At 35.3% G+C, this 18,718-nt stretch overlaps 1 protein-coding gene across 4 annotated transcripts in view; it reads left to right on the forward strand.

Annotated features, from left to right (window-relative positions):
• LOC134527542 (phospholipid-transporting ATPase ID) overlaps nucleotides 1-18,452 on the forward strand; it is a 341,327-nt gene extending 322,875 nt beyond the window's left edge. For all 4 annotated transcript variants that reach the window (XM_063360302.1, XM_063360303.1, XM_063360304.1 and 1 more), the window contains 4 exons: nucleotides 3,658-3,883; nucleotides 4,537-4,772; nucleotides 8,194-8,342; nucleotides 12,457-18,452. In XM_063360302.1, the coding sequence (XP_063216372.1) occupies nucleotides 3,658-3,883; nucleotides 4,537-4,772; nucleotides 8,194-8,342; nucleotides 12,457-12,676 (831 nt within the window). In that variant the 3' untranslated portion in view covers nucleotides 12,677-18,452. The remainder of the gene's footprint in view (nucleotides 1-3,657; nucleotides 3,884-4,536; nucleotides 4,773-8,193; nucleotides 8,343-12,456) is intronic.
• The last annotated feature ends 266 nt before the right edge of the window (nucleotides 18,453-18,718 follow it).

The following is an 18,718-nucleotide window of genomic DNA, read 5'->3' on the forward strand; positions in this document are numbered from 1 at the left end:
TTATTTAGGTAATAATACTTGAGTGGGTTTTTATAGGTTGATGATGTTTTCAACGGTATTTTCTGTATAGTAGGAATGTTGGCTAGTTTGCAAGATAGGGAGGGGCAAAAAGATAATCTTTATTTTCACAATCAATTGTAACTGAGTGAAATTCATGTATAAATGGACTCATTTTGAGTGCATTTTAATTCTGGAATAGATGTACATTTTTATGAAATAAATGAACTTAGCCTACCATTCAGTTCTGATCCAATCAAAATATGACACATTTTTGCAATATTTAGTGTGAAAAAGAATTAGGGAAACTATTTGATAGTGCTCATCGCAAAAAACAACAAATACATATAAAAAATTTACACAGAGAAAATTTTCATATTGTTTATGTACATTAGGTAAAATGTTAAGCGACGAAAAATTGTAAATGTAACTGTCGTAAATATTTATGAAACGAACATTGTCAAATCACAGATTAAAATGTAATATTCTTTGACTTTAAATTGTAGTTCAGTTACAAGCTATTTCTCACAAACACACAAATTTTAAAGGTTGTAATGGCACTCAGGTTGCAATTTTTTAAGTGCAGTACTTAAATATTTTTGTTTCATTTAGGAATAAATTAAATTTCAATCAAATAACCTATGACTTGGTGATAGCCCTACCGAAAATATTACATCGCATATTTTTATTTAAATATACATCACACAAAATGAGGTGAATAAGTTATTACTGGTTTTAAATGTAGCTAACCTAATATAACTAGCCGTCTGGACTAATTAACAAAATTTTAACGTAGCCAACATAACTTAACCAACCATCCATACAATTTTAAAGATTTTAAAAATAACAACAGAACCTCCATTTTGAACAAATTGAATTTCCAAAGAACAACAAACGTTCAAATCTATATTGGAATTGTGATTCTGCTAGTGAGTGTTCAAGAATAGGGTTTAGCAAATCTCTGTCTGAATCAAGCAATTCCACCAGTGGAATTATTCTGACAGCGTCAAGAATAGGGCCCCTTTTTCCCCCTTAACAGTGCATGCCATTGCTGCTTTATTCACATTACTGGACCCCTCATCATACTCATATTACCTTGACATTGACAACATGTTAAACTCTAATCCAGTCATTTATCCATTCATTTAATAAATTGTTCAGTACTTTTTATTCTTGGCAGCAGTCGAGAAAATGTTTGGTGGTTGAACCCAAACCTTAAATTTGTGATGGTTGTTACACATAATAATAACAACAGAGTAAACAGCAAACCCAAGCTCTGTTACCATTTTGTCACACTTCACTCTTTCTTGATGACTTGTGTAACCGGTGCATCTTTTAGTTTCAAAAGGCTAAAATAATGATTTTGTCTAGGTATAAGTACCTCCATGTTTATTTAACTATTAATTACTTTCACATAGAATTATAATACTTGATAAATTTATTGACAAATATATTAAAATTATTAAATTATATTAACATGGATTTAAAAATATCTAAAGAATGGGCCGGCCCTAATTAGAAAATTACCATCAATCATTGGACATAATTAAAATAGAACCAGAAACAATAAACAGGTGAAGTTTTTTGTAATCCCAGTGAACCTAGAGTGATTAAAGTCCTGAAAGAAAAATTTCTGGTGTCCCGATCTTTTCAACGTCATGATTTAATGTTTATACAGAAGACATAAAAAAAACTCTAGAACTGGAGGTTTGACGTTCGCTGGCCGAAGTTGAGCTGCTAATGAGGCGTCAGGGCGCCTTAGTCGTCCTGATTGCTGGAGGAAGGACTTGAGGGTGGTGTTGTTAGGTCCGCATCCGGCCCTTAAACCCTGTCTGTGAACAGGTCCGAATCAAACATGATCAGAACATGATCACAAACAGTTAGCAAAATAGGCAGAAAATGCCTACTAACAAAGATGATTGTGGTCGGGGAATAAGGTTTGTCAAAATCTCACCATACAGCTTCTAGCGTCAGCCAGGGTGCGGAGCTCGCAAACATGAGGTTGTCGTGGACGTTTCCATGATTCAAAAAGATAGAAAATATTATGAAGTATTATTAACAAAGCTTGACTACTTCTGCGAGGTATGCAGACTGACTAAATACTAATTACTAAAGTTGTAGGGATCACATCCTTTGCCTAGCTGATTACATTTTTAAACAAGGACTGGAGTGAAGTCAGGATGTGCGGCTCGCCGACGATGCGGTGTGGTCAGTCTGCTGTCGCGGCACGAAGTAAGTTTGGGGCGGCAGTGACTCGTAATTAAAAGACGAAGTCAATCATAAGAAAGGGGGGAGGCTTCGGCTTCCAGATCGTAAGGTTTCGAAGATTTCCGAGGGGATGGTCCAGAAATACTTACTTTGATATCTCGAAGTTGGTGGTACTGGCCGATGTCGGCGCGACCAGTGTCCGACACAAGGTGAGATCGACTCACACGAGGCGACTGCTAAAGCATTGGGCTTTTGGAGGGGATTAGTGCAGAGCTCTGGTGGCTTGGAAATGAACTACGGGGCACTGTTTGTTGGGTGAGGCGCCAGGGGGCAGGCATTTAGCGGGCGTTCAAACACCCAGGGGAAATAATTCGCAACACTGCCACTAGAGGGCAGAGGCGATACATTCTGAGACTGGAGTCGTGGCCTCAAGACAGGCTGGGGTTGTTGACTGGCCGTTCAAGTGAGCCTGATTCCCAGGAGATGCCGAAAGGGGAGGGGGGGGGATGGGAAATGTGCTGCTGCCAGTGGTAAATACTCTCTTCAGACATGTCAAGGGCTCAAGCAAAATGACCCGTGCTCGTGCCTGAAATCGCTCGAGTAAGGCTGGCTCTCAGAACCAAGCTGCTCTAATAGCTTGCAGGACATAGCACTTCTAGTCACGGCTTGGAGAAGAATTACAGGCAACGGACGTTCGCCAAAGGCTTGCTGGGTCCTTAGATGGTAGGCAAAATTATATTTATGCTGGGAAAGAGTGAGGAGACATGTCTGACAAGGATTAAATGGGGGTGTACAGAAGGTGGAAAAAGTTTAAGTTCTTGCAGCAAAAAATGACTGGCAACATTATTTTTCAAAAATTCAAATATAGAATTGTGCCAAAAATACTAAGTGGCGGCACATGATATGAGCCCAAATTTTATCATAGTTGCAAACTCAAATTTTTTCAGTTAACTAGATTTTTTTTAAATTTCAAATATACACATAAATATAGTGGGAATTTCCTCCACCAGTTGCAGTAAACATGTTTGACAACAACTATTTGGTGTAAAAATACCAATTATTGCATAAAAATTTCCTAAAAAAAAGTGTTTTGTCTTAGATGCAGTTTTTTTTTTTTACCCTTCTTGAAACCTACGGATAATAACTCCAGAGATTTTTGTTTATTCTGTTGCATTGTTTCCCATGCACTTTCACTAGGTGCATTGTCATCTTTGTGACTAATGTAATGACTCTTAAAAGTGAACAGTGAAAATTTAGCTATTAAGGACACATTTACATAATCGTTCATAAGAAGCACATCGCAAACTGCATACAATTTCTTATAGTGATTCATGAATTAGGCTTACATATTGTTGCTCCATGGTATTGGTTTTTGCATAGCTTCTTGAGACGAGTGCTCAAACCCACCACTGGTGAACTGTTTTAATTTAGCGTTGCTCAACCTGGTTGCAGACGGTGTTCGACCCTATGTTCATCTCGGTGTACAACCTGTTCTACACATCGCTGCCAGTGCTGGCTCTGGGCATCTTCGACCAGGACGTCAGCGACAAGAACAGCCTCATGTACCCGAAACTGTACACCCCAGGCCACTCCAACCTGCTCTTCAATAAGAAGGAGTTCTTCAGGAGCGCCCTGCATGGCTTCTTCACATCCTGCGTGCTCTTCCTCATCCCCTATGGTGAGTGGGTTGAGGTGAATGAAGCCTAGACTGAGTGGCCACCTGACCGTGAAAATGGGGAAACCTTGAATTAGGAATGAATTTTTTTGGTGCCGGGAAATTTGTGAGAAACCCCTGAATCTATGAAAGCCATCTGGGAATTATCTGTTAGTCTAGCAAGTTGAAAACAGCTTAGTTAGAAAACTGCAGGCCATGCATACAAACTGCATCTCTTCTTATGCAAGTTTTGAGCACTGTTTACAGCTTAGTTGAAAAACTACACACAGTGCATATAAACTGTTTCACTTAATGCCATTTGTCATCAGATATGACAGATAATACTGCAATTATCTTTTACCTTCTTATCAATGTGTTTTTAATTTCCTTAGTTTTAACTCATGGTAACGACTGCAGACGTAAATTGATTCTAAAAATGTGGTATATAGTAATTTGTTTTTTGAAATGTAAAAATCTGGAGGAACTAATTGATGGAAGACCCTTAAATACACTGTTTCATCGCATAATGGTCGCAAACGCATAATCATCGCACCAATATTTTAGGGCGTCAAAATTTTGATTAAAACACCTCTCGCGTAAACGTCGCATAATGTTTTTGGTCTCTCTATGAGATTCTAAAATGAATATTGAAATGTTGGCGATGCGGTGTGTTGCAGGCACGTACAAGGACGGGGTGTCGCCCAAGGGCTATGTGCTGTCGGACCACATGCTGCTGGGAAGCGTGGTGGCCACCATCCTCGTGATCGTCGTGACCGCGCAGATCGCGCTCGACACGTCCTACTGGACCGTGTTCAACCACATCACGGTCTGGGGCTCACTTCTCTGGTACTTCGTGCTGCAGTACTTCTACAACTACATCATCGGCGGCCGCTACGTCGGTTCCCTCAGCATGGTGAGGCCCTGGACTTGAGATGTGATTTAGACTGACTCTGGTCGCCTGCACATGTCTTACCATTTGCCATGAGGACTGTCAAGTATAGATGATGTTGACACTGGCACGTGTATTTGTTTATAAATGATAGTGAAGCTTCATTACAAATTACCTTTCTTTAAATTATGTATTTTCAGATCTTTACAAGATGTTATACATTTGGAAATAGTTTAGCACATTTAAGTTTTTCATAAAATACCAATACTATATATTTTTGAGGTACATTGTAATGATATTTCACTACTTAAAAAATTTTGCTATGATTATTGAATGTTACGTACTGTAACGCTGACGCTATTAAAGTTACCAAGTACAGTAAATTCTCTTTAGTACGTACCCCTCCTTTACGTACTATTCTGTATAAAGTATTAACACGTCGGTCCCTTGAAAGGCAATGATAATTCATAGGGATTATTATCATATAACGTACAATTTTCCTTGGCGCGAATCATTATTACTCGGTAATACGTACAATTTTTATTCGTGTGAACAAAAAAATTTATCTAATATTTCTCTATGTAGTATTTCTACGTAGAATAATTGCATTCACTCGTTTTACTTCGCTATACGCCATATTACGTTGCTTACGTTGCTTTACAAGCGTGTTTATTGATGAACATGGCTAAAAAAAAACAATAGCGTCAGTGCAGGAAACAGCGCGCGGCTAAATTTCATTTTAGCGTGAACATTACTCAACTTACGTATTTACGTGTTAACTGACTGCCAAATCAAATTTATCAACATCAAACGAAGACACGGGGCCAAATTTTAAATATTGTTGAATGTACTATATTATGCATATTATCGTTGTTGAATAAGCAAATGGTTACGGCAGCGATGACGTGTTTTATTACTCGTACCTACTGGCTACACTGCAGCCTGTGACCGAGCGTCTCGAGGTTGGCTACGCTGCATCTTGTAGCTAATCTAAACAGTATTTTGTTCGCGACGTAACGTAACCTATATGGTAATAACGTATAAACGGAATATACCCTGAAATTGTAATTCAATTCCACTTACACATTGAAAGAACTCGCGCTTTCTATTACATAGATTGTTAGTTTTGTTAAATTTATACTAGATAAAATGGCAAGTGAAACTTTCCGCCGCAACTAAAGATTTGTAGGTCACACTATGAGTACCGGTACTAAAAAACGTGTCGGTATTAGTATTGCAACAAAACTCTAGATTCTAAAATTATTTTGTTAGTTTTATTTACCGGTAAATTATGCCAATGCCCAAATTTTTGTAATTAATGTTTTCAAAGGGGAGAAAATATGGAAATATGGAAGATATGGAAATATGGAAATAATACTGTATTGTAGGGCCTATGAAATGAACATTTAAAAACATCTCTGATGCACTGTATGAATGGCTATTACTTCCACTGCAAAAAGAGGTAAGTCTACTATGTATGTATATTTAAGGTTACCTATGTATTTAAATTATATTAACTATGTTTTACTAATATTTTGCATTACTTTACTTTTTTAAGTAAGTAAATCACATTGATAAAAACAAGGCGTGTAAGACCACATACATACGTTTTAATTAGAAAATGAAAAAAAAAAATTGTAAACATGTGCGGGAAGTGACATTTTTTTGGTTTAGGGTAACTCCTCTATAAAGTACTCCTCTATAAAGTAGTATCATATTTTTGGTCCCCTAAAGTACTTTATAAAGGGAATTTACTGTAACTAGATATGAAACATCAACTGCATTAAAATCGATTTTATAGTCTCAACAACATACCAGTTGTGTCCGTCATTACACAAACTATAGAAAACACAGTGTTAAAGCAGAGTAATTTATAATCTTTTATACTTCAAAACACATTTCACTTAGTAATTGTAAGTTTTCCTGAGAGAGGCTGTGGCGATGATCAGAAAGAACAGTGTTATACTTTGAAAAATACCTTTCGCTGTCTACATTTGCACACGGAAGCCAGATGGACTTAAGTGTACCCTTTGCAAATTCTGAATGGTTTAAAGACAGTCCCATTAAAACTGACACAATATTTACAGCACTATCTTCCTCTCGCACATGTTTTTTGACAGTAAACTTCAGTTCAGTGTATGGATTATTTTCTTTCCCCTGAAACTTTACAGTTGCAAAATTTGCACATCACTGTGCTATTGTCAGTACAATAAAACCCATGTTTCTGATACTGATATGCTCTGTCTCGAGTACTCAAAGTATTATTCGGCATTTTTAAACTCTAGACAGAAATATGTTGCAACATACTACATACAGGCTGTTACGAAAACAATCAACTAAACTTGGCGCGCGAATAAACATCAGCAGTGGAATGCCACTACGTTGGGAACACTGTCACGGCTCGTGACGTCAACAACAGATGCTGGCTTCATGATAGTCACGCATGCCCGCACACTCCCAGTCTCGCTGCGCAGACTAATTTCGTACTTGCAAAATCATTATTTGCTTATTCTCTTGCTATTTACGAAGTTACACAAAATAAACAACTACGGTAAGATAAATTCGTTAGACGCTAACATATGTGTTTATCTTTACACAAAACAAAACTTCTCACAGTCTGGGTAATGTATGATCTTCATTAAGGAAGCATTCGCTTACGTGAGAAGTTAGTATAGAAGCTATGTTGGCTAACCTGGACAAACCAGGTTTGTTTTGTTTACATTTTACCGTATATGACGCAGCTTTGATATAATATTTTATACACTTTTCGCAAAATACAATAAACGCGTTCTCATGTCCGGCCAAGTGTGCACGGTAGTTTAGAATTCGGCATCATATTATTTTTATTTTTCGTAGAGTGCAAAAGTTTGAGTTTGTTTGCATTCAATAAATACGGTATTGGCATAATGGAGTGGAGGAACACGGGGTTGCCACTTGAACAAACCCCGGTGCACAAATGAGAAGAAACTCAGTTCCAACTATACTCGAGATCAATTTTGACCATCAAAACCATACACGAACACGGCTTATGTAAAAATAAGGTAATTATGCTGAAACACAAGACTTGGTTTAAAGGATACTTTAACCTTGCGTGAGTATTAGTGATCTGCAAATAATGGTACTTTTCGGGGATAGATTCTCAGTGTAATATAGAAATGTTGTGGGTTTCGCTAATGTACTTTTCGTGTTTTCATGCGAAATTCGCGCGAATTTTCGCAAAATTCGCGATTACGAAAAATTACAGGCCCTAATAATCAGACAACTTTGATAAACCTTCAGTGAATTGTAAACGGCGAGTTATCTCCCGGAGCTGGGCATGGTGTTTGGCAGTCCCACCTGGAGATCACCTCCAAGCTGCTCATCGTATGTTCGAGTCATCTTGTGTGGCATTACTACCTAGTTGGTGTCGCTTGGAGCCTGCTGACCCGGCGTGCATGTGTTGCAGGCAATGCAGGAGGCGACGTTTTGGTTCACCACGGTCATCACGGTGATCGTGCTGATGATTCCCGTCCTCGCGTGGAGGTTCTACTTCGTGGACGTGCGGCCGACGCTCTCCGACCGCGTGCGCCTGAAGCAGCGGCTCGCACAGCTCAGGTGCGTCCTCCCTCCTGGGTATCTGCCCCTTGCCCCTTTCAGAGACAAGCTGCTCTCCTGAACTTCTAATGTAATCCGACAGCAATGAAACCAAACTAATGATACCGGATAATATACATACAGCAGAACCTCCATTACCCGACCTTTGGTTTAACCAACTCCTCGGATTATTCAGCCATGTTTCCGACCATTCATTTTCTGTCTTGAGTCACGCTCCTCACGCATGCAGCATGCTCAGTTGACAGACTTCCTTGCTGCCGGACTGTTAGCTTTACTTTACTGTTTTATCTGTGCAGTTTTTAACCTTATTACTGTATTCCTTTTAATTTTTAAGTGCAGTGTCGTTTTATACAGTTTATTAAGTTGCGATTAAGAAGTTTATGGGATTCTTAAAGACTGTAAATGGCTACAATGAGAAAAAGAAACGTGTTGTGTGCACAATTTCCTGTTTTCCTTTATCTTTACTAAAAATAATGTAATTGTTTTTACTTAACTTTAATTTATCACATTGTTTAGAGCTCTGTAAATGACTTGTTTTATTCTCCTCTGCTTATCCCACTATTTTAGCCTTCCAACCACCCTCTGGTCCCAAAAGTGAAGATTAATCTAGGTGCTACTGAATATTCATTAACAGAATAGGTAAATCACTGAGCATCACGTACAACAGGTATATCGCCAACTGCATTTCGACTAGTGATTGATTGAGTGAATTGATGCAAGTGAATCCTTACGTCATAGCATGCCAGGGTATCCACATTCTGGAAAGTCAGGGAAGTTGAAATTGGTCAGGAAAAGTTAATGAATTTACTTTTAAACCTGGAAGCCATGGAAATTCCTCAGTGGTAGTAGTAATTTGATGGGGAAATGTCATGCTCCGATATGCGATCACCCACACTTAAAACACTTTTTTTTTTCCAGTGCAAATTCATACACTAAAAGGGCGTAAGCAAGGTTCTGTTTGAACTAGTACAGCAATAGGGATGGTGGTAGCTAGATTAACTTCATTTCTTTCAGAAAATTTCAATAGATAAATTATTTTATTTTCAAAAATTCATAAAGTAAAATTGTAATTTTGGTCTGGGAAAGTAATGGGAAAGTTAGGGAGATTTGTGTGGTGGATACCCTGCAATTATGTTGTTAATTTTTTTAGCTTTTTATATTTATTTAATTTAAAACCATTAGTTTAGCATCATAACAGTGCTCTGAACAGTGTTTTTGAATGACATTCTTGATGGTTTTATGTACCTTTCTTTTTTATATTATTTTCAAATGGTAAAATTACCTGCTTATCTCCATCCAAGCAAGAAATATTCCACTTTGCTGAAGTGACTAAATCTGTTGTGCTGGTGCGTTTCATGTAACCATTCCATATTACCTTTCTTGACATTTGGTTAAAGCATAGAGTTTTCTGTTCTGCCTAAAATTAATCTCTTACTCTCCTAAGATTGTTTTCCCCATATTCATCTCACCAAATTTGTTTCCTTCATCAGGCAAGGCCATTAAGAGCAAACGAAAATTATTCTTGACACTTTGGTATTACCTAATAGAAAACAAAACTAAACTTAGTGAAGAAGTTATTTATTTTTTTCAATTATTGATAATTGAATACAATGTTTGACAATTCAAATCAAAGTTAAAGACGAAGATCTAAGTCTTCGCTGAAGACGAAGTCAAAGTGGAAGATCACTTAAATATTTTGCTACATTAAAAAAAAATTCATAGATACAACTTTGAGTGCTTGAGTGTCAGTTCAGTCAGCACATGTGTACCCTATACTATATAAGAACAGTGAAGGAAACATTTATCAAGTTAACCAATTGCCACTGCTTGTAAATTAAATAAGCAATTTGTAAAATCAAGCATTACTTAGGTATGTAATAGCAGGATTAACTTATGAAGTACTTTTAAATGTAAACACATTATGAATAGGTATTGCATATAACTATGCATGTTTTTAAAGATCTTGTAAACAAGCTGTTGTGCAAATTCTGTAACAATATTTCAGGATATTTTTTTCTTTTTTTTTTTAAGTTTTCGACACCCAATCAACATTTAGTCTTAAAATTTGGTATGAAGAATTTTGCTGTCTCTTTCATACTTAATGATTGTAGAGCTTAAATGAATAAAACAATTAAGATTTACATTTACTTACTAGATTTTTTTCTCTTATAAACACACATTATGCACCCACAGTTTAATTTTAACGAACACTTAATAAAATGACTAAACAAATGGTTGTAATGAAAGGATTTTCTTTGTTAATAGTGCTCTATTCCCCTGAGAAGATAAATATGTTTGGGAGGGAGAGATGGGAAAAACAGCAGTCTCTCTGGTTGGGAAGAACTGTTGTTACTTCATTATTTTCTTTTCCTATTGCTGGGTCACAAAACAGTAAAACTTATTCTGTAGTTGATGAAATGAAAAAGCAGAGCATGCGACTTAAGTTAAAGGATGCCACTGAACTCTTTGTATGATCTGTGAAATTAATGGTGGTCTGAATTTGAAAAACACTTTAGTTTTTCAGTTTAAGTTTATATTTTTAAAAAGTTTTAAAATATTCACCCTGCGTCCAATTATTAGATACTGTGGCTAAATTTTCTATGTTGAAAACGTACTTGAATGTGCTATCTCTGAAAATAACTAACCAAATTAGCATAGTACATTTTTTTTTACAGTATGAATAGTCTAGTTACCAAATTAAAATGTTTTGCCTCATTAGAGTAAGTTGTGCAAAGAAATTTTCCCCCCATATGTGTGGCATGTTTACTTTATTTTGAATGGTTATAGATTATGGGATTATTAAGGATTGCATAACAAAAAATAGAGTAGAAAAATGGAAATTTGTAGTCTCAGTATCTAATAACTTTGTGCAGGTTAGGAATGTTCAAACTTAAAAAAAAGTTAGCGAGTCTATCAGTACTCTGCAGTAATGTGTAAACGTCTAACCTCGGTAACAAGCAAATCCATGTGTTCTCTTGTTGTTCAAGTTGCAAATAAACTTATAATACTAAACTCTGACACAAAATTTAACATAGAATTTTTTTAAATAATGCAGAGCATGATAAATAAACATATAAATAAAATATTTGCTTTTCAAGTACCAAAATTTCTGGATGCAAATCACACACATACTTTCTGCGCCCGCCGCTAGAATCAACTGCATGAATCGTAAACGTTGCTTGCCACCATTAAACGTAGATAGCAGCTAGAGATGAGGGAAATGGTTATTTTCCAATACCAGTTATGGTTCCAATTGGATAACTGGTTATTTAGATGGTTAATATTATCAGTTATTGCGGGCATGGACTAGCTCGACATTGAGTTAAGCAACACCTTGTTTATCATGCAATACAGCATTCAGCATTTAACATTTATTTTTAAAATTTAACTTATGTGTAGGGAAAATGAAGATACACTCTTTTCACGATAACATGAGACTTCCTTCAGAAAAAATGCAACATTAGACACCACAATATGGTCACCAGTAATCGTGTATGAATATTTATTTTGTTAATTTTATAAGAATATCCAGCTGCCAAAGTCTAAATGTTCACAGAGTACCTACCAAACATGTCGCACCTCATTTTGAACAGTATGTAGTAAACATTTAGAATTTTTTTTTTTTTTGCAGTCGGTATACTTTTTTTGTCAGCTAGAGGGAAGAAGTTGGGCCGGGGGGGGGGGGGGGGGGATGGGCGAGCATCGGTGGTTGCCTGTCGCCACTGTTTATTATCTATGGAGAAACGTGCTTGAGTGGTTCTCTCCTGTTAAAAACCGCAGTTAGCAGACACCACAGATATTTATGGCTCAAACAGTGATGTGAAATCCAGCTTTTAACATATTTGGCTCCAAGAAAAAGTCTTTAAAGTTTTTTTAATTTTTCCAAAGAAGGAGTCGAAGAAAATTATTTTTAGATTCTATTTGGACTTTCCAAAGCTTCGCACACCTCTAAAACTAAATGCTAATAATTTTCCCGTAGTAGTATTCTGAGATTTGCAAGGGTTGTTAAATTTAATTTAAAATATGTGTGAAATATGAAAAAAAGTTTTCCTTACCTGTGATGATCATCTTCCTGGCACTCCCGATGGTGACGTGTAGCGCCTTACCTCTCCAGGTCCCGGCAGTCCCAGGACGTTCTGCGCACGCCGTCGGCGCGGCGCACGAGACGCTCCATCCGCTCGGGCTACGCCTTCGCGCACCAGGAGGGCTTCGGGCGCCTCATCACGTCGGGCAAGCTCATGCGCAAGATCCAGCGCCCCAACGGGGAGTTCTTCCTGCCCTTCGGTGGGGGCGGCGGTCCGTCGACCACGCCGGCTTCGCACGGAGCCACGTAGTGACCGGTGGTGTTGTGTCTGTCCTCTGGTTCTCCAGCAAACACACACAGTTTATTTTAACCAGGGACGGAAATAAAGAATCTACCGATGGGCATCAAGATAAGGAATGTACATCTGGATTCTGCACAGGTTTTGTACAGATTACCTCCTGTTAATCTACAACCACATTTTGTTTTTTTCTGTATGCTACATTTAAATTAACATTACAAAATAAACAATTTTCAAATTTTTTTTTTGAAAATTTTAAAAATATGTAGTTTAATGTTCTTTATTTTGGTTGATATTTTCTCCTTCGTGAGTTTCAAGTAACGTACAACTAGTTTTAAGTGCATACATTCGTACAATTTTTCGATGTGTAAAGTGGTGCTATACATGTGAGACTGGGTGAGTGAGTTTCCTAAATGCGTGCCGCGGCAAAGTTGCAGTCCAGACAATCTCCAAGTCCAGAAAAATGCAAGAACAAAAAATATTTAATATTTTTAAAAGTAAACATCTAATGTGTTTATGTATTATGTATGTATACTGTATAAAAGATTTAAAGTTTTTATAAATATAGTATATATAAAACATATGAATATGGATGTGTAAAAAGATAGATTATTGTTGTAGAGTTATAAAAAAATAGACTATAGTTTGTAGAAACATAGGTTTGTAAATTTTTTCTGCATTAAGCAAAACATTTTTTTTATAGAAAAACATATGCAATATACAACATTTATTAAAAACTCTTAAGTCATGGGGGCATTAGTACTATGTAACGCAAAAAACCGATTTTTTTTTAATTTTATTATGTGCATGTTGAATTGCAGTGGAAAAACTATCATTTTATTTACCACATGAAAACTTCAGCATTTGTCTTGAGGAAAGTTATAATCCATGCCAGGTAAACATTTGCAGTCATGCATGATCTTTATTGTGGCAAATGGCCATTGTGTTCTCGTTACTTAAAATGTGTGAATTTTTTTTTTTTAATAGTTACCATTTTAATCTGTAAGTAAAACTCGTGGTTTCATGGTACGTCACTGTACAAAGTGTGTTTTGACGTCAGTCAACAATGTCTTGATTGTGAATCGGTTGAGTATTATAAGTATTTCAGTAATTGGATAGGTGTAAGTTGTTCCTTGGTTATCATGTGACATGTTTTACGCTAGAAGCTTTTCTTTCTCTAGAATACATTTATAAGTAGCCAGTATCACTGGTGAAATGGCTAACTATGTTCCCTTGACAATATGCCAATATGTGATGAAAGTTATATTTTGTGTGGCTTGTTACATTATGTGTGGCTTATTATTTTAACCTCATTTTAATATTTATGGTTTATTAAACAAGAAATACCATTTTTTTTGGAAAATACCGTGTTTTATAGCATAATTGTTGCACTCTTATGTTCGTCGCACCATTTTCTTTATGGCGTCAAAATTTTGAGAAAATAAAAATTCTCGCATAAAAATCGTATGATGTTTTTGGTTTCACTGTTAGATTCAGAGTGCTTTGTGTAGATAGTAAACATTACAGGATAAAGCACCGTGCAACAGCAATCGGGTTTTCAAGTTTTTTTAAATGCAGTTTGTTAGTTAAAATGGGGAAATACAGTAATTACAATAACAATAAAACTCGTTAAATATTTACCCGTACAATATGATTTCTCATACAATATGTTTAAATGTTTTTGTCCTACAATTTTATCAATGAGATTTTTGTTATTTTTTTTTTTCAATGCAAGATGCCCATAAACTTCTTTTCCCGTATAAAATGATGTATTTTAAAGTTTAAATCTATTATTTATTCGGATTTAAAGCTTACTTATTTAATTAACAGAAATACGAAGTTGTCAGATGTGTAAATTTTCTTTAAAGATGTTTTCAAACATTATTTCCTCGATTTGTTCGTCTTCTTCACCACTGTATATATCATTCAAAAATAGCAATAACAATATAAATAGCTCGCAGATTGTATGCAATGTGCACACTCTGTCAGTTGCAGAGTAAAAATTTCAATGACAACTCTCTTTCATGGATAGTGTGTACTATGACGATACCTAGTTATGCATTAGTTCCGGCTTACATTCGGGTCACAGTTTTTATTTTTCTATTTAAAGTTGAACAAAAATATGTTTTTGTTGCATAACTTATTAATTTAAATTATTTGGCGTTCTTTTGTATACTTTACTTTGTAATTTAATGTACTTTCCATGAATAGGTTTTGTTTTTATGAATTATTTTACTTCAACAAAACTGATTTTCTCTAATAAAAATTACACTGCTACTTTTCAATTTTGATTTTAGTACAAAATGTGTGACAGTTATGCAATATTGCACAGTAAGGCTAGAATTTAATGCAAGTTTGAAAAGCTAAATAATGATACTCATCTTAAATGTTGCTGTTGCATTGAGAGTGGGGAAGAGTTTTTTTTTTAAATAATGAATTCATAGAGCTTTATCCTGTTTCTTCATCTATATCCTCACACAGCCTTCACCAGCTGGTGTTCTGTATCTGTCACACTTACTTTTTGTGGTGGTCTCTCTCTCTCTATGTTACAGAATTTAAGTAAGGTATTTAAAACTTAATTTTCCCCAGCACTCACATTTTTTATTTAACTGGTTACCTAGTTCCAGTTGCCTTTCATCTTATAATTATCTTGAAATGTTACTGTCCTTAAAGACCATATCCAAGTTTAAGAATGTTACTGTGCTTAAAGACCATATCCAAGTTTAATTATTTTTTTAATTTAAGCAGGTGCATCACTTTTTAAGAATTATTTTGTTTTTAAGTGAAATGCTGGTAATCATGTAGACTTTTTCAATGGGTTAACTTCCATGAAAAGAATATTTACAGCTTTTTTTTTTTTGCATAATTAGTTTCAAAAAGTTTTTTAATGTATTTGGGGCCTATAAATGAGAAGAATCAACTGAAAAACAGGGCTAAAACTGGCTATATTGTAATGCTTCGGGATCTTCAAGTCGAGCCTTGGGTTGGTGGAGTTCTTTTTTTTATTCTTATTCACCACGGAACACAAACATATTAAGCTTCATCATCACTCTCCTCCACCATTGTTATATCCCTCCTTTGTTTTCCAAAACAAAACAAATAAAAAAAAAACACATCTGGCCATACCAACCTTCTCAATCTAAATTCTCAACACAAATAAAAATACCTTCCAGGTAAAAATATAACACATCAAAAAACCCTTAGCCCGGGAGTGCAAACACTTTACAATATCAAGAAATAGTTGGGATTTCTTTCATATAATTTAATGAAAATTTACCTGGCCTATTAAACTTCTCAAATTCGAAAGGATTTTGACAGCTAAGAGAAATAAAAATAAGTTTTTGTGATAGACTTGCAAACCTTATGAAGTAGCCAGTACCATTGCCGTTAAACTAAACAGTTAGTTTTTTTAATCCATTTAATAATTCTTATTTGTACTCCCTGAAAACAACAAAAAATATATCTTTGGCAGCTAATTATGCAAACAGTAGGCAATGTATATATTTTTATTTCGTATAAGATAAACCATTTAAAAAGTCTACAATTTTATCTATGATTAACATATATAAAATCAAAACCTGAAATAGGAGACTTGTCTCTTTAATGACTATTTTCAGTATTATTAAAAATTGGATGCTATTATAAAATTTTATTCATAGCAGTATTAACCAGTTACATACTCTTGTTTTTTTGTGAATTTTAGCATTTTAGCAGTATTTAATTGGCTTTTCTAATATTTTTTGGTTATTCATTTTTTCTTTTAGTGAAGGCTTAAATAAATATTCATATTTCACTTTCACAGAACTTGTTTTCACCCTTGCAGCATTAAAAATATTGATGAACCTTGATTTTTTAAAATGCAGTTCACAGAAATTTTGCAATGACAAAATAATATAAAGTATGCTTTTCCAGTTCCTCAAAAGTAGTTGGTAATATAGGGTGAAGTTCCTCTTAATGCAAACAGATGCGTATTGGGTGTGGAATTTTATTTCTTCAAGTCTATTCGTCCACTGAATGAACAATTTATATTAAACCACGAATGTACGGGTTAAAGTGAACCTACAATCTAGTGGACATCATGCTCTATGGCTATGAAATGATTAAATATTAATAATATAATTTTACCATGAGATTATCATCACTCAAAAAATTCCAAAAGATAGTTTAGTTACATAAAAAAATTAAAATTGGGTATATCTTAGTAATTGATCATTTTTGACTGAATGGGCTAAGTTGCTCTGAGATAACATGGTAATTGGAAGTGCATAATGGCGTAAATAAAGGTACTGTTATATTCAGAACGGCACGCGATACTTAACATGGCATGTACAAACTCTCCTCATTCAAGATTAAGCTGTCAAATAGGTAAGAATGCATTTTCAAAAGTTATGTTTGCCCACGTAGTAGGGTGGGATTACTAATCTATTTAAGAGAATGAATTCACAAAAAATGAACATCTACCATTTAAAAAAATATATATATATATATATATATATATATACATTGCTTGGGTTTAAGTGTATCTCAAACTCACAAAAAATAAACTTAAAATGTTTGTTGTGTGAAACTAAAAGCTTTAATTACTAAAATAAATTAATTTATAAAGTTAATATTTTATAAAATGATTTTATTGGAGTTTATAGTAAAGATACATTTTTGTTTTGTTTTTAATTTTGAGTGATTTACATCTCTTTCAAACAAAAGGATAGTGTTTTGAGTCCCAGCTTTGCCATCTTGATTTGTGTTTTCCACTGTATCTCAAGATAACCCAAACTCTCAACTAATGAGAAACCATTAAAGTGAAAGCTTTTAAAGGTGTGAGAAAGCAGATTTGGGTACCTCGCTACTTATGCACACTTACTCCCACTGCTACACATAGCCACTACGATGGTTGTCACCCCTAGCACAGTGCACTTGATCATGCACATACTGTTGAATTCAATTAACAAAACATGCCATTAAAACAACCTTTCTTTTTTAATTGTCTTTTAAGATACTGTATTAACCGAAACCATTATGTGTTAAAATAACAGATGAACTATCTCATAATCATGAAATATAGGTATTGTGAAAAAAAAACTGATTCAACGAAAAAAATTAGAATTTTCGGTGCTTTATAAAAACAACCTAAAAATTATTACTGAATTTTTAAAAAAAAAATATTTGCTCTTTGATTTAGATGGTTAGTTTTTATTTTAGTCTCATTATTTTCTATCTTTACAGAAGTATGGATGACATTAATTACCATGACATGTGATAGATCTGTTCATGAATGAATATAGGTTGTCACAATATTTTGACTAATGTGGCTGTTCGGTTCCAAAGCTTAGAAATCATAAGAAGTATGGGCAACGTCAATGAGATGACTGATTTAGAACAAATGACTTTGTATAACCTTGGTATCTTTGCATTGTTGTCAAATCAAGTTTTGTTACAGCTTTTGTTCTGTCATGCCCTGTTGTCAAGAATATATGTTCTGTATAGGAGCACCCCTGCAAATTGTTGGTATCACTTCTGGTATAAAACAACTATGTATTTCTATCATTTATGTTACATTTTAAAAATGAATTGTAGAGGACTGCAATTTTGTACACACAACTTTTTTTTTATATACAACTTGTGGTTATTACCTGTTTATTTATGGTAGTCCATATTACCGTAGCCAGCAGAAAACAATATGTAAAGTGTTAACTCATGTTCAGTGTTAACTCATGATTATTTTTCTCAGTTTTTGTACCCTTCAGTATTGTTACGCTGTTGAAATAAAGAAATGTACTTACTTTTTTCACAATTTGTTTCAATTTTGTAAAAAAAAATATATTTTTGTTCAAAGCTTTGTCGCCCTACCGGTCCCTGCTACGATGTTGCCGTCGCTGAGGGCGCCAACTAGCCTAAGTTTAGACCCTGTGGGCCAGTTCACAGGTAGAGCGGAGATCCTCGGGGTCGTGACGTCGCCACGTGGCTGGCAGGGAGCTGGATCGGTAGAGGTGGTGGCCCGGTGAGGGCGGAGCTGCTCAGTTCCCGGCGGAACTGTTCACTTGCGAGGCGCGACAC

Source organism: Bacillus rossius, chromosome 1 (genome assembly GCF_032445375.1).
Source record: "Bacillus rossius redtenbacheri isolate Brsri chromosome 1, Brsri_v3, whole genome shotgun sequence".
NCBI classification, from domain to species: domain Eukaryota; kingdom Metazoa; phylum Arthropoda; class Insecta; order Phasmatodea; family Bacillidae; genus Bacillus; species Bacillus rossius.